The 17,543-nt window shown below is 41.6% G+C and overlaps 1 protein-coding gene across 1 annotated transcript in view; it reads right to left on the reverse strand.

Moving 5' to 3' along the window:
* Positions 1-3,876: 3,876 nt before the first annotated feature.
* Pcnx4 (pecanex 4) overlaps positions 3,877-17,543 on the reverse strand; it is a 43,567-nt gene continuing 29,900 nt past the window's right edge. Inside the window, exons 9-11 of the mRNA XM_040742950.1 lie at positions 13,435-14,465; positions 12,003-12,189; positions 3,877-4,678 (exon numbers count right to left, since the gene is read on the reverse strand). Of these exons, the coding sequence (XP_040598884.1) occupies positions 4,427-4,678; positions 12,003-12,189; positions 13,435-14,465 (1,470 nt within the window). The 3' untranslated portion in view covers positions 3,877-4,426. The remainder of the gene's footprint in view (positions 4,679-12,002; positions 12,190-13,434; positions 14,466-17,543) is intronic.

A 17,543-nucleotide genomic window follows, 5' to 3' on the forward strand; every position in this document is an offset into this window, starting at 1 on the left:
CTCTCTCTCTCTCTCTCTCTCTCTCAGCTCTGCATGGGTTGGTCACCCCTCACCCCCCCTTTCCTTTCCTGCCCACCAATAAAACTCCACGTGGGACCGTTGACTCACGGTTTGTGTCTCGTTACTGGTAAACCTAGACATTTTAACAACAGTAAGGGATAAGGAGACATTCGGTTCCTACTACTCTGAGGACGTATCCCCCAAACTCCCCACTAGGCTCTACCTATTAAAGGTTCCTTCGTCTGCCATCAGTTCCACAAGACTCTGGGGAACAGGCAGTTCACACATGGGAGCTGATGACAGACTTGAATTATGCCAGGTGCTCTGTTTTGAATGGATGATCCAACACTGTGGTGCTTTGGATAAAAATGCTCCCCTTAGGCTCATCTATTTCACACTCAGTCACCAGAAAAAGGAACTGTTTGGAAAGGCTTCTGTGTGTCCATTGGGGGTGGACTCTGAGGTTCCAAAGGCTCAGCCAGGCCCAGTCTCTCTGCATGCTCCTGTGGATCAGGACGTAAAGCCCTCAACTATTTCTCCAGCACCATGCCTGCCCGAGTGCTGCTGCTGCCATGCTCCCACCATGATAACAGACTAACTGTCTGAAACTGTAAACAAGCCCTCAGTTCCATACTTCCATTATAAGAGTTGCCTTGCAAAGGACACAGTCAGCAAGACAAAAAGGCAGCCCACAGAATGGGAAAAAATATTCACTAATCCCACATCTGACAGAGGGTTGATCTCCAAAATTTACAAAGAACTCAAGAAGCAAGTCTCCAAAACACCAAAGGACCCTATTAAAAAGGGGGCTGCAGAACTAAATAGAGAGTTTTCAATAGAGGAGTCTAAAATGGCTGAGAGGCACTTGAGAAAGTGCTCAACATCCTTAGCCATCCGGGAAATGCAAATCAAAACAACTCTGAGATACCATCTCACTCCTGTCAGAATGGCTAAAATCAAAAACACCAATGACAATTTATGCTGGAGAGGATGTGGTGAAAGGGGGACACTCCTCCATTGCTGGTGGGAGTGCCAACTGGTTCAGCCACTTTGGAAATCAGTATGGAGATTCCTCAGAAAAATGGGAATAAACCTACCACAAGACCCAGCAACTCCACTCTTAGGCATATATCCAAAAGATGCCCATTCATACAACAAAGATGTCTGTTCCACTATGTTCATAGCAGCTTTATTTGTAATAGCCAGAACTTGGAAGCAACCTAGATGTCCCTCACCCGAAGAGTGGATAGAGAAAATGTGGTACATCTACACAATGGAGTACTATTCAGCAGAAAAAATAATGGAATCATGAGATTCGCAGGCAAATGGATGACACTAGAAGAAACCATCCTGAGTGAGGTAACCCAGTCACAAAAAGAGAAACATGGCATGTACTCTCTCATATATGGATTTTAGACATAGATCTGGGGAGTGCCAGCCTACAATCCTATGGCCAGAGAGTCTGGGAAACAGAAACTTCATTTAGTGGCTAATCGAAGAAGAGGCAGACTCCCTTGGTTAAGTACTGAGCTGAACTCAAGAAAGCCAGTAACAGAGAGGGAGGACTGATGATCAAAGGGATTAAGACTGGGCTGGTTTAACCCCCAGAAACAGCTGACCAGACAAAGGTTAACTCTTGAATCCCAGGCATCAGCCTGGGAATCCAGCATGGGACTGATCAAGACCCCCTGAATCTGGGTGTCAGTGAGGAGGCCTAGGGAATCTATTGAGCCTTGGGCAGCAGATCAGTACCCATCCCAAGTATACACACGGACTTTGGACTCCCATAGAACAATGTGAGGTGGACTCTCACTCTGAACTCTTGGGGAAGGGTCTAGGCCCTGCCCTATATGAAATGACAGACTATGCACACCCCCATGGAGGGCCTCACCCTCCCTGGGGAAATGAGGGGCTAACGGGGGGGGGGGCTGGGGGGAGGGCACGGGAGGAGGGGAGGGAATGGGAGAGGGACCTGGAACTGACTTGTGAAGCAACCTCGTTTCTTATCTAAATTTAAACTGGAAAAGAAAAAAAGAAAAAAAAGAAAAAAAGAGTTGCCTTGGCCATGGTGTCTCTTCATAGCAGGAGAACATTAACTAAGACAAACATTAAATATAAAATATTGTAAAAACAACTTTTAAAAGTAGGTCTAAAGATATACATTCACTGAATGGTGACCAGGTACAAAAGGAATCTAAGGCCACCTTAACCTGTTTACAGGAGTCAGGATTCAAACTGCACTGACTTGTTTTCCCTCCAAGTTTTAATGTTATCTCAGCCCTATGTGTGTCCAGTTACTAGTGTCTCCCACTCTACTCCTTCTTCCTTGGAAAGCTTTGAGCTCCAATTTTTTGTCCCCAAAGTATTTCCTAGCTCCTCAAACTTTCAACTACCATCTCCTGAGTTGTCATGTGTTTCTAGCAGGAAGACAACGTGATGTGGGAACAGCCTTGAATCAGGTGTGATGTAGGAAGGACTCAAAACACCCCTAGGCACCACTCAGGGAAAGTAAGGTGAGGACAGGGAGGAAGGATATTTGACACACAGGCTTTGGAGAGGGACAGAGATGGAATCTAGACTGGAATGGATTAACAAATGATGAAATGGAGAAACTTGTGATCATTTTCGAATAATGTGAGGCCAAGGGAAGGCAAGGTTTAGCCTTATTTAATGATGAAACTCTTCTAATTTAAAACTGCTACCTTTCTGGGGTAAAGCCCAACACAACCTGTTAATGCAATCCCTAAAAGTAACCATTACAAAAACTTTTGAACCTCTTGAGAACATTGTTTTTCTGCATGAAAAAAGATATATTTCCCACCTAATAAATTCAATCAGATAAGCCACAGTGAGAGGTCTAAATTATTTAGCATCAAACTCCATCTCACTACTTTGTCACACCTGCAGAATTCAACTCAGAAATTTCATGGATTTATAAAGTGTAACTGGTCCCAGAGCAATCTTTTAACACTAATGGGACTGGTCCATATACTAAGTAACTGGGCTAATAACAAGCTACAATCAGCACACTTTAATAAGCCTAGTCATTTCTAAAGATAATGCAGTATTGTCTTAGGATTCCAGGAGTTCCTGGAGATTTAGTTGGAAGCCAAATAAGGAATAGAGCAAGTTCCCATCTGCAGGTGAGCATATTCATTGACTTTCTCCCCTTTTAAGTATCTGTAAATCATTCCTAAGCAACAAGAGAATGAAAATTAAATTCTGATTACTTTATGGAAAATTTCCTCTGTCTCCAATTTCTAGTTCATACACCTAAGACACTAGGTAGGAGCTGTTGGTCCAAATGGGTAAGGAGTCAGAACTATGGGATGGCCTCTGGTTGTGAGAACATCCATGGTGAATGAAGAGTACTGTTTTTTGTTTTGTTTGATGTTTTTTGAGACAGGGTTTCTCTGCATTGTTTTGGAGGCTGTCCTGGAACTCGATCCGTAGACCAGGCTGGCCTCGAACTCACAGAGATCTGCCTGCCTCTGCCTCCCAAGAGCTGGGATTAAAGGTGTGCACCACCAATACCCGACAAAGAGTACTGTTTTATTTACATATAATGAAGAAATATATAAGATTTTATTGTAGAGAGGCTGGGATGGTATCTCAGATGGTAAAGTGCTTGCCACCAAGCATGATAACCTGAGTTTGATATCCAGAACCCATGTAAAAAGCCAGGGATGGTGGCATGTACTTCTGATCCCACCACTGGGGAGGTGGACACAGATGGGGTTCATAGGCTGGTCAATCTAGCCAACTCAGCAAGTCCCAAGTCCCTGAGAGAAACACTGTCCGAAGTCGACCTCTGGCCTCCACAAACATGGGTAGGCACCTACACACATATATACTCCTCTCCCAATACAAAGAACATGATTTTACTGGTCATATTTTATTTCAAGCGCTTATGGTTTTCAAACTGAAATACATGAAAAATGAATACATTGTATGGGACTGTTTATGCCATGTTAAATGTTAAAATTGTATGAATTTGAAAATACTAAAAATTAACTACATTTCAAATAAATATATATATGTTATGTTGACCATTAAAAGGAGTCATTATTATTTAAAAACACTGATATGAGTGTCTTTTAAATATGTAAGTATATACCTGTTGACTTGTAAAAAAGACAAACTACTTTTCAGACATTTAACAAAGCAGTAAAAAAAACCATTTAATCTTGTACAGATGTCTTTAGCTACCAAAACCTATCATAAATCATATAGCACAAATATTGGCCAACTACTTCTGCTGCTGTTTGAGTCATTCAGAGAAGCAGCTTCACAGATCTCAGTTCTCTCTCAAGCATCCTTGGGGCAAGAAGAAAAGAAGAAAGTCTAGAGAAATTACCAAAACTTAGACTGTTCCTTTTAAGCTCGTGCCTCCTCTGATGCCCTCGGAGTCAGATGTAAAACTGGACTAGCACAAATGTATAGCGAGAGGCTTTGAAGAGAAAACTGGATATCCTAAGGGAGGGTCAGCAGCTTGGACGGTGAGGTTCCTCAAGAGGAGTGGGTGAGCTTGGATACTGTAGCGCTCCTCATCATCGTTGGTGGCGTAAAGCAGTTCCCATGAGAGATTGGCCCACTGGCCTCGAACAGCCTCTGCATTCAGCTTCCCGACGTGCACCAGGAGCTCCTGAAGCACCAGGACCCTTGCAGTGTAAACGCCCTAGAAGTGTGAAAGGCGAGGGAAGATCACCAAACATAAAGCGAAACTGCCTACCACATAACGATAGAGATTGGCCTCTTAAGAGGCATATGGTTGCTTAGCTTTTCTTTTCCACCTGTTTTCTTAGCTCTCTAAATAAATATGAGAAGAAAAATTTCACTTAATTACTATGGCAACAACATTTCAGTTACTTAGTCTTTCTGACCTGTCAGTTCACATGGCCTTGGCAATGCACAGCCATAAATGTTAGTGGGTAGATATGTTATTTTCTCATTAATGTGACAACATACTGGATAAGGATAGCTTAAGAAAGGAAGGGTTGGGGCTGGAGAGATGGCTCAGTAGTTAAGAGCACTTGGATGCTCTTACAGAGTTCCTGCAATTAATTTTCAGCAACCACGTGGCAGCTCACAACCATCTATAGGGGGATCTGATGCCCTCTTCTGTCCTATAGGCATACATGAAGATAGAGCTCTCATAAATAAAATACATATATAAAAATCATTAACACCTTTAATCCCAGCACTCAGGGGGCCGAGGCAGGTGGATCTCTGTGAATTCTAGGACAGCCTGATCTACAGAGTGAGTTCCAGGAAATGAAGAGCTACAGAGTAAGTTCCAGAGCTACAGAGAAACCTTGTTTCAAAACACCAAAAGGAAAAAACACAAAAAGGCAGGGTTTGTTCTGGCTCAGTTTGAGGAAGTCTTGTGGCAGGAACATGCCCTCAGGTTTGTTTACACAATGATTCTGTCACCTGTTAAGCTGACAATCAAGATTAATCATCACAGTAGACAATTGTTCAGCAAGGCTTCTTTTCATTAAGTTTTAATGAGATGTAGTAGGATTTCTACACACTTCACTCATTTCAATTGTGAGTTTATAATCCAATGGCCACTGACCACTCACAGAACACACAGTAACTACCACAGTTAGTCTAAGAAAATTCTCACAGCCTCAAAAGTAAGCACTGTGCTCTCAGCTGTCACTTGCCCTCATTCTGCTCCCCTAACCACAACGACTCTACCTGAACATTCACCAGTTCAAGAGTTCATGGACCTTGGAGCTTGAACTGCCTTTCCTTCATTCCTTTCCACGGCTACAGGTGTACCATAAAATGTCCATCATCTGTTGCTGCACAGCTGGACCAAGTCTACCTTTCAGCAGTTAAAAACAACATTATAAACATCTGTACAGGTTGTTGTGTCAGCCTACACGTTGGTTCCTTCACAGTGTAAACTGCAGATCATCTAACAGTTTCATGATTAACTACTTAAAATTACCTGAGTATTTTTCAGAGTGACTGTGAGGACATTCCCAATGTCAGTATATAAGGGTTCTAATTTCTTCATATCCTCGTCAAGACTTGTTATTTGACTTTTATTTTTAGCTGTCAGAGTACAGTAAAATGTTTTTTTTTTCTCTTGGGTACTGCCCACGCCCAGAGACTTGCACATGCTAGGCAAGCAATTTTACTACTAAGCCACATACTGTAGCCCTAATTTTATTATAGTTTTGAATTGGTAGTGCATTTGTGTGTGTGTGTTTATTGGTTACTGTGTATCTTTAAAGAAGTGTATATATAGCTTTTTCTATCTTCAATTGGGCTATGTTTTTATTAGCATCTAAGTTCTTTACATATTATAGCAACAAACCTTTTATAAGATATGTGGTTATCTCCCCCATTCTGGGTTGTGTTATCACTTTCTGATATTATCTTTTGAAACAGAAAGTATATTTTTCTAATACTGTTTCATTTTGAGGCAAGGTCTCATGTAGACCAGGTTAGACTCAAACTTTGTATTCTGTATAGCAGAGGATGACCATGAATTCTTGATCCTCCTGGGGATTAGAATGTGTGTAAGTCCTCTCTCCTCGTGAGAAATCTTTTTTGGCTCTGCTATTTTGGTTCATTTCAGCTTTTGAAAGATTTACTTTATTTTACCTGTCTAAATCTATTACCTGCATGTGCACAAGGAGATCAGAAGAGGAATCTGGACCCTGGAACTAGAGTTACAGATGCCTGTGAGCCACCATATGGGGGGGGGGGAATTGAACCTGGGTTCCCTGCATAAACAATAGGGCTCTAAACCACTGGGCCATCTCTCCACCCCCTTGTTTTGCTGTTGAGACAGGATCTTATGTGGCCACAGATATAAACTCACTATGAAATCCTCTGTGACCAAGAATGACTCTGAACTCTTGATCCTTCTTCTAGGATTACGGATGTGTGACATTTCAGAGAACTTTATTTTTGGTAGTTGGCTTCAACCTAGGGTCTTATGTATATAAGGCAAACGTTCTACCGATGAGCCAATCCCTCACTCCTGGTTAAGCTATTTGTTTGCTTTCTTTTTGTTACAGGCCTTATGTAGTCAGGATGAATGAGAATCTGTGTTATAGCCATTGGTAACCTTGAACTCCTGATCCTTTTGCCTCTGCCTCCCAAGTGCTGGAGTTACAGTATATGTTGCCATGCCTGGTTTTCTGGTGTTGGTAGTTGAACCTAGGTCTACAAGCATCCTATACAAGTACTCTAGCAGTAGGCTGCATGCCTAGCCACAAGGGTTTACTTACATTCACTTTCATTTTTTCATGTGTGTGGATGCTTTGCTTGGATGCATATCTGTACACTATATGCATATAGTGCCTGAGAAGACCACAAGAGGGTGTTGGGTTTCCTGGGAGTCACAGATGGTTGAGAGGTGTCAAGTGGTTGCTGGAATTGAACCCTGGTCCTCTGGAAAAGTAGGCAGCGCTCTTATCTGTTAAGCTTTTGCTCCAGCCCTTAAGCACTTTCTTTTTAATGAAGTTTCAATGTGGTTTCATTTGTTCCTCAGCCTTTTGTTTTCATGTTTCTCACACTTTTGTTATCATATCTAAGGATTTATTCTCAAGTTTGAGGTTATGAAGATTATGCCCACATTTTCTCCTAAAATTTCCATGGTTTTAGCTGTAACATTTAGTTCTTTTATGCAACAAGGTTAGTTATTTAATATGGTGTTAGCTGAGACCTTTGCTCGATTGAACAGCATCCCCACATAAGATGAATGTCAGTCCTCACCCACAGTACCTGTGAATACGACCTTTACTGGGAGGGGCGCTTTGCAAATGTAACTAAAGATTGTGAGATGTGATCATCCTGGATTTACTTGGATCTTAAGCCAATGGCCCGTATCCTCATGAAAGAAAGGAGTAGGAGAGCACCCCAGGATACAGAAGAGAGGGCCAGGTGAAGACAGAGACTGGTGTTACAGCATGACAAACTGAGGAATTCGAGGACTCAGAAGCAGGATGGGTTAAGGAAGAACTTGTCTCTAGAGCCCTCAGAGAGAGCATGGCCTCCTGACTCCCAAATTCCACAACTGGGAGACAAGAAATTTGTTCTTTAAAGTCACCCAGGTTGTGGGAATGACTTTTTGTAGCAGCCAAGGGAAGAGAGCATACATAATCCAGTGCTTCTCTTAATTGAGGGTACTCAATGGTCTCAGTACTATTTGCTGAGAACAACAATTTTTCTATTCTACAGTCTTAGCATCCTTATTGAAAATCAGTTGATCACAACTCTTCTTCCCATTTCACTCACTTATATGCTACCTTTATGCAGAACCACAGTATTGGATAGCTTTATGATTTATTTTGAAATTCACAAGTATGAGGTCACTGATTTTCTTTTTTAAAAGATTTTCCTGGTTATTCTGGGTCTCTTAACATTTCATGAGTTCTAGAAAACCACTCTACCAATTTTTCACAACAGGCAGACAGGCCTTGAATAGGATAGTGTTAAGTCTACAGATTAATTTGAAGAGTATTGCCATTTTAAACTTAAAAAAATTATATGCTTTGGTGTTGTATAATTTTGCTATGCATTGGTTTGTGCAATGGTGTTGCACAATATTGCATATTGTACAAGGTCTGTGTACTACTTGCATGCCTATTGCTCACAGAGGTCAGAAGAGGGCACTGGATCCCCTGGAGCTGGAATTGCAGGTGATTGTGAGCCATGTGGGTGGTGGTGGGAACTGAACTCAGGTCCTCTGGAAGAACATCCAGTGCTCTTAACTGCTGAGTCATCTCTCCAGTCCCAGGTATTATCATTTGGACAACGTTGTTTGGCTCACAAATATGGGTATTTTATAAACATGAGTAGCTTCATTTTATTTAGATTATTTAGATTTTTAATTCCTTCTTTCAACAATGCTTTACAGTTTTCAGAGTACATGTTTTATACTTATTACATTTCTACCTGTTGTGTTTGTTTTTGAGACAGAGTCTTACTATACTAGATAGCCATGCATTCACAGATCCTCTTGCCCTAGCTTTCTGCATGCAGAGATTCAAGGCATGAGATACAGACCCACGTTGAATGTCCTGCGGGTCGGGACAGCCTGGCTTGCGTTTTGTTCTCTAATTTTACTAATCATTGTGTGTGTGTACACAGCCACATGTCATAGCGGACACTCAGAGGCCAGAGGACAACTTCTGGGTCCTGAAGATGGAACTCAAGTCATCAGATGTGATGGCAAGTTCCTTTACCTGCTAAGCCATTTCAATGGCCCTTTTTTCTTTTTGGTGTAATGTAAGTGGAATTTCCTTATTGTATTTCGGGTTGTTCATTGCTAGCATATAAATATCACAGATTTTTATGCTGACCAACTTCTTATATCCTACAGTTATCTTGAATACTTTTAAAATGGACTCCTTACATTCTGAACACAGATGGTACCAACTGCCGATAGTATTCCTTCTTAAGTCCTGATCCATATGCTTTTCTTTCTTTTACCTCATTACTCTGTTGTCAGAGCTCAGCTGTTACAATAGATTTATGCCAAGCTTGGTGGCACAGGCCTCTAGTCCTTGCAACCTGAGTGATTGAGTCAGGATGATCACAGAACTTGGGTTTTTATAAATCCCACAGCTAGCTGGGCAAACAGTGAGACCTTGCAGAAAGGTAGACAGAGAAAAGAGAAGAGAGCGAGGAGGAGAGGGTTGGTTGAGGTCTGTTTTCTCACTGTTCCAGAGGTGGAGATGTCTGCAGTCAGGGTTTGCATAGTATGGCTGCAATGAGGGCTTTTGCTGACTTGGAGAAAGCTGAGTTCCTCTTCTCTCTTTGTATGGTATGTATACAGGAAGGACTATTGTCACCTTATGTTATAAGGCCACTAATCCCATTACACAATTCAACACTTATGATCTCATAAAATCCTAATTACTTATCAATACACTGAAGCAAGGGTTTCAATATGAATTTGAAACAGAAAAAAAACCAGTTCATTATACACAGAATTTCCAGCACAATATTATGACTGCAATTATAAGTAATAACCAACTGCACACCTCAGTGTACCCACAATGTGGTTAATGAATCATTTCTTTAGGGAAGCACTTCAGAGCTCAACTTTTACTTGACTTTTTAAAATTTGTTTTTCTGATTTGCTTCTCTTGCTATAATTTTTAATATCAAATTCAGTTGCTAGAAAATGTTTTTTGGATTTTGTTAAATGAAGCTTTTTCTTCTTTATCTATTGAGATAATTATGGAGTCTTTGTTTCTTATTCTATTGTTACAACGTATTAAATTAATTGGCTTTTTACTATATTAAACCAATATTATATACTATTTTGACACAAAACTTGTTTTATAGGTTGCTGGATAACTTTGCTAATATTTTGTTTAGGATTTTATACCCATAATGATAGAATTAGTTCTTTGCTGAGTACAGTTTGCCCTGATGATGATATTGTGTGAGTGTATGCATGCATGCGTGTGTGTGTGTGTGTGTGTGTGTGTGTGTGTGTGTGTAATTCCTAGAAAACACATTACCTTCTATTCCAAGCCCAAGGGCACACTAATTGCACACCTCAGTGCATCCACACTATAGCTAATGAATAATTTTTGGGTGTGAGTTCTTCAGAGCTCAACTTTTACTTGAGCTTTATATTTATTTTCTGATTTACCTTTCTCACAGGGTAAAATCTCTGAGGCAGAGCTCTGAATTTGGAGATGTAACCATCATAGGCACTGAGAGACACTGGCAGGAGACACCACTTTGGGGCTGGCACAAGGAACTACAGGTCTTTTCCGCACATCTCTTTCAATGTACAATATCCATCAAGTGATTGGGTAAGCAGTCAGGGCCAAGATCTGGTAGTAGCATGTCTAAAATAAAGCCTCTGGTGAGTAGGGCTGGACAGAAAGGAACCCACGTCCTGACTGTGTCTGGAATTTGACCCCAGCAGCTGTGGTGTGGAAGAGAATAAAGAACACAGATGGTACCACCTGCTGATGTCCTAGCCTCCAGGGAAAGTGTCCTGTAACTGGGAGCAGTAGAGGAGGGAGCCCTGTGGTCTCGGTTGTACCACTCTAATGGAGTGTCCATCTTGCTGAGAAAGGAGGCAACAGGGTGAGTTTCAAATACTGGTTTCTTTACTAATGACTTTTAGTGGGTCTTTCTAAACTAATGTTTCTTTATTTGCTATATGCCTTAGGGTTATAAACTTTCAAGATAATTTTTAAAAATCATTTTTGTTGGCAGAACATATGCCAAAACTCCTTTTATTCTTGTCATAAAGCTAGACAGACCTGAAACCCAAAATAGACTTGTAACATTCAATTTTTTACATTGTGTCCAATCAAGGATATTTTAAAATGTGATAAGAACCAATACTAAGTATTTTTAAAAAGTACTCTATTTGAAGACTTTCAGAATTCTCACAGGTTAGGCTTGACTCAAATGAAGTACTTATGTCAATTAAAAAGCAACTTGCCAGCCGTGCGGTGGTGGTGCACGCCTTTAATCCCAGCACTCAGGAGGCAGAGGCAGGCGGATCTCTGTGAGTTCGAGGCCGGGCTGGACCGACAGCCTCCAGAACAATACAGAGAAACCCTGTCTTGTAAAACCAAAAAAAAAAAAAAAAAAAAAAAAAAAAGCAACTTGCCACCTACAAATTAATTTCTCTTCTTGGAGTTAGCACCAAAGTGGTAATTCTTATACTTGAACTGGGCATAAAAAACACCACAAAGTATTTATCAACTATGCTAGAGTAGATTACATACACCGGTTATCTCATAGATCAGCTGTTGTATAGCAATTATACAACATTTTCAATTGTCCGCTATTTGGCTGGTAAAAGGGAATGAGTCAGCTATTCTAGATTACACTACCTGATCATACAGCCATACTTATAAATGCCTTACAAATGTCACTAACACATTATCAACAGCTAGACTGTCATATCATTTCAACAGCTAGACTGTCACATCATTTATCAGTTCAGATATTCTACATTTTCCAATCTTTAAGGTTTACTCATGAAAATGCCTTACCATACTAGACTCATACCCCAGGGAAAACAAGCATGGCTTTTCTTCTAGAATTGCTTCCTTCCACTGGTCTTCAGATACTAAACCAATGTACCAGTTCCTCTCATATTCTCTGAGGCAGCTGGTCAGTTCTTCAAAGTCTTCTATTCGACCAAAACTTGCTTTATCAACCATTAGTTTCAGTGTATACCTAAAAAATGGAAACCCAAACAACTTCAGAATATCTTATAATAAGGTTTAAAGACGGAATGATGGGGGAAGTCTTCTATTTACATGTTTCTCTTATTGGTTGATGAATAAAACTCTGTTGGCCAACAGGGAAGCAAGATAGGCAGGACTAGGAGACAAGGAGGATTCTGAGAGGTGTAGGCACATGGTCATGATACAGGAAGTGAGAGGAGTAACATGTCTCCGAACATTTCTCCCATAAGAGAAGACCATGTGGAAATACTTAGATAGAAATGGGTTAGAAATTAAGTCAGACCTAACCAATAAGAAGCCACAGACATTGGCCAACAGTTTCAAGATTAATATAGTGTCTCGTGTGTTATTTGGGGCTCTGAGGTGGCTGTGGGACTGGCGGGAATCCCGTAACAATGGAAGGTATTTGTTGACTATTTTTAAGACTCTGAAGTGGAAGCATCCCATGTCAAGTCAACTCTAGTGGTACATGTATAATAACCAGCTCAGAAGAGGTAGGAGCATGGTGACTAGGTCATCTCTGGCTCTCCACAATGAATTCCAGGTCAGCCTGGGATCACGTCTCAACAGCCAACCTCCTCTAAAATTAAATAATCCATTTCAGATAAAAAACAAAGGGAAATGGGGCTGCAGATATAGCTTAGCCACTGTATGCTTGCCTAGCATGCACAATTAAGCCCTGGGTTTGATCCCCAGCACCATGTAAACTAGGTGTCTCACGCCTCTAACACTGGAAGTGGAGGCATGGAGGCAGGATATTCAGGTTCCTTCCTCAATACTGAGAGAAACAACCAACCAATACAAAACAAAACAAACAAACAAAAAACAAAAATCCAAAACTCTAAACAAATAAAATGAGGGAGAAATAAAAAAGCAGCTAAAATGAAATACAAGGAGTCATATGAAAAGCCAGGTAGTGGTGGCACACACCTTTAATACCAGCACTCTGGAGGCAGAGGCAGGTAGTGAGTTTGAGGCCAGGCTGGTCTACAAAGTGAGTTCCAGGACAGCCAGGGCTACATGGAGAAACCTTACCTCAAAACAAAACAAAACAAAACAAAACCAAAAGACCTCTACACAAATAAAAAGAAAAAAAACATGTAGAAATTAAACTGTTTCCAATTCATACTATAGACCAAGCATTTTATTTTTATGAAAGCAATAAAAATTACAAATGAAGAATCTTCTAGTGATTGAAGAAAAGAACAACTTGTATATAATTAAAATGAGTTACCTGAATGCTTTCCGAACTAGTTGGAACAGCTCTGGTTTTTCTGAGATCCAATCCAAGGTGCCAGAGCAGGGTAAGCTACCATTGTAGACTCTTACTATCTGACCAGGACTCGGCACCATGTTGTCTGTTCCAAATAAGCCAATATAACACGCCATTACTGTATGGACATACAAGGCTTTTAGAGCTTTATCCTTTGCAATTTCTTCCAGTACACTTGATTTTTCTTCTGAGTGAAAACATTCCAACTGCCTTAAAACAAACTGATACCAGTCTTCTGGAAACAAGGGGCTTGCCTCCATTATTCTGGAATGGGGTGTACTGCTAGATCTCCATTCTTCAGGTAAACTCAGCAAGTACGACTGTGAACAACTGAACTCCATGAGAGGGATGTACGCCACATCTTCTCGATGGCCCCTGTCAACAGCAGGGAATCCCAACAAAACTGTCCTGTAAAGATCATTTTTGAGACCTCTGTTTGTAGAATGATCATCTGCACTCTGGGAGTCTACTGACCCTGGAATAGGCAAATTTGTACCTGGTAGATCTTTGAACTGAAGTTTTTCTTTTCTGTTTTTGATAGCTGGTTCATCATCAAAAATACTACCATCAGACCAGTCATGGAAAGTGTCTGAATTTAAACTCTCTGAGTCCTCCAGGGATTTGGGGCATGGTGAAGTATTCAAGGCAGGCAGGGCCACTGGTGAGGCCTCTCTGTTGTTTTCAGGTTTGTGACTATTCTCCTTCGTACTGGACCTTCTAGAACAGTACTGAATAAGTACCCACACAAGCACTTTAACAAGGTCATCTTTAAATTCCTTCAAGTTCTCGTGAGAGTCAATTATGCCAGACAGGACACTCCTGGCATCAGAATAGAGTTTCACAGGCAAGACGGTGCACGGTGTCAAGACATTGCCAACATGCTCATTAAGGGAGCACATTTGTGGGTGTTCCTGCTGAAAGGCACTTTCAAATACTTCGTCTACTCTCTGGGCTTCGGCAGTATGGCAGGATGTTTCCTGCAATTCTAAGCCCTAAAGCAGAAAGAGAAGCACTTGGGTTCATGACAGAATCAAGTCTCATGAGTGCAATGGAGTCTCATCACACAGATAGAGAAAAAGAAAAAGCAAACTCCAAGCTAAGAGCCCCATCACTTAACCTATTTAATCATCTAACACATTTGATGTTGGATACAGAGATTAAAAGGAAGGCTATTACTATTTTAAAAGAAATTAAAGAAAAGTCCACAAGAAGTTGGTTACTGAGTATGACCACACTTTCATAAGACTATCTGTTGTCAAGGTTGAACCACACACTAAAATTTTCTAAATCAGACTTACTTAGTAGGGGAGAAGGGAGAGTAAATCAGAACTGTAAAGTATGTTGCAATAGTTCTGTATTCTTTTAATTTAAATTCGAAACAATCAATTCCAGTTCCCTCTCCCTCCCAACCTCACATGCCCCTCACTGACCCCCATCCCATCCCTCTTCTGCTCCATAGAAAGGGTAAGTCCTTCCATGAGGGATCTTCAAAGTCTGTCACATCATTTGGGGCAGGGCCTAGGCCCTCCCCCATGTGTCTAGGCTGAGAGTATCCCTCTATGTGGAATGGACTCCCAAAGTTCATTCATGTACTAGGGATAAATACTGATTCACTACCAGGGACCCCATAGACTGCCCAGGCTTCCTAACTGATGCCCACAATCAGGTGGCCTGGTTCTGTCCTATGCTGGTTTCTGAGCTGCCAGTCTGGGGTCCATGAGCTCCCCCTTGTTAAGGTCAGCTGTTTCTAGTTCCGTATTCTTTTCACCTTAATTTTTTTATGAGACTAGGATAATTATTCTAACGTATGGAAGTACCACAATTTATCAAATCATATTCTTATTTTATTGTTAGTAACATTTACTTGACTGCTGTCTGTCTCAACACAATGGCAGCGTACATTTCACAAAGCAGCTGTCTCTGGTCAGACTGTATTCCCAGTGTCTAACCCAGTACCTACAGACAGATGATATGCACAGGTGAGTGTTGAATGAATATGTTCCTGTATCAATTTTAGACACATTGATGACTTCTTGAAGAGGACATATCAGTTCACTCTTCCCTATTAGAGTTGTCAACTTATTTATGTATATTACAAAACCATCAGTACCTCGTGACCCATTTTTAAGCCACCACTCCATACCACATAATCTCAAGAGATCTTCCGTCCTCTCTGAGGCGCCTATTACTTCAGAGGAAAAATCAAATCTAGAAGATAAGTGAGTGTGGAGTGCTCACCCATAAGTGGGCATCTACCTCACAGCCAGTTCTCCCACAGCTTACGAACATCAGCAAGGCAGAGCAGAAAGATTTTAGGAGCCCGAGGCTGGGAAGGACAACACTGGCTAGGAGTGTCTTCTAGGAGACCCTGGCTAAGCAGGGTCTTCTGGACATGACAAAGCTCTCACGAATCCAGAGGCTGTGGATGCCGCACAAGCTCAGGTAGTCAGCGTGGATAGAGTGGAGAGAGGGGGGAAGGGCTCATGGTGCCCCATCCCTAGCTTCTGGCGACTGATGACTGCCAGGGGAGGGAAAGTCAGCTTTCTTCAGGGCACAGCCCACATAGGTTGTCATGCTCTAGCAATGCCCCACACCCGTGCAGTCAGCACACTAGCAGCACCGATTGGGCTCGGTGATTTGTAAAAACATAAAAACCCAAACCATGATGTCGACTGGGGACCTGGATGGAGGAGGGTCTGCAAGGAGTTGGAAGATGGAGTGGGCATAGATCCGATCTAAATACATTGTCTGCATGTATCAAGTTACCAAAGAATAAAAACATAATTCTAGTAAATAGGTTTATGAAGATGAAGTTTTGTGAACTTCACAGTATTACAAATGTGAGTAAGTGGTAAATGCTAAGCAGTTTGGTAAAGCAAAACAAAACAACCCCCCAAAACAAACAAATAAACCCACAATGGGTACCTATAAAAGACCATTAAAAGGATTTATGTCATTGGGTAATAGTCAACCATACCAATGACAGTCTACATGTACCCTCTTCTCTTCTCAGACTTGTACAGGTGACACTAGAGCAAACTTAGGTCAGTCTGAATGTCGTGAGGACTCCTTAAAGTATAGCAATGGACTTCCCGAAACACTCAGTTTCTGTAGCCACTCACTATAGACTCAGGATTATTTATTACAGTCTGCTCTGTGTTAGGAACTATTCCAGGGTCTTAGCTTACATTCTTGGATAAAAGAATGAGATGTGTCCCTGTGACACTGCATTAGTAAAGGACACTGACAGTCAGCAAAACAATCATTTATTAGTTTTTAGAAGGTGTAAGCTGCAAGGCAAGGGTGGGGATTAGTGGGGTGGGAGGGGCTATATCACCTAGGAGAGACACTGGTGGTGGCAAGGGATTTAGCCACATTACTGATTATCTGACGGGAGAGGAAATGGCCAGTAGGCTGGAATAGATGTTAAAGCAGCATGTATGGTCAAAGCAGTAAGAAAAGCCTGATAGGGCCATGGCTTTGAATGGAAGAGAGCCAGGACAGCAGTTTCTCAACCTTCCTGAGCTGCCACCCTTTACTACAGTTCCTCATGCTGTGCTGACCCCTCACCATTAGACTGTGTTGCTGCTTCACAGCCGTAATTTTGCTACTGTGACGAATGGGAATGGAAATAGCCGAAGGAGTCACAACAGGTTAAGAGCCACTGCACTAAAGGGTTTCTGATAGAGAAGTGACTGACCTGACCTCATTTTCAAGACCATTTTGGTTGATAATAGATGAAGAGGCTATTAAAACCATCTGGGGTGGGTAAGGGGTGAAGATGACTAGGGTTGTGAAAAGCGATAGAGACAGACACAGGCTAACAGGATGGAGTCCCTGCAGACTGAATGTGGGAAGCACAGAGGTAAGCACCACTTTTGATCTGAACAACAGAAGGACAGGGGTCTTGGAGGACTGCTGGGCTCAGGGACTCTGAACGAGAGTACCATGTCAACTGCTGCTGACTGGCCAAGTGGGACGGGACTGGGGACAAACACAGGAGTTAGCAAGGTGAAAGTCACTGAGGACCTTGACAAATGCAGTTTGGTGACAGAGGCAAACAGCGAGGA

This window comes from Mesocricetus auratus, unplaced genomic scaffold, assembly GCF_017639785.1.
Source record: "Mesocricetus auratus isolate SY011 unplaced genomic scaffold, BCM_Maur_2.0 Super-Scaffold_15014, whole genome shotgun sequence".
Lineage (NCBI taxonomy): Eukaryota > Metazoa > Chordata > Mammalia > Rodentia > Cricetidae > Mesocricetus > Mesocricetus auratus.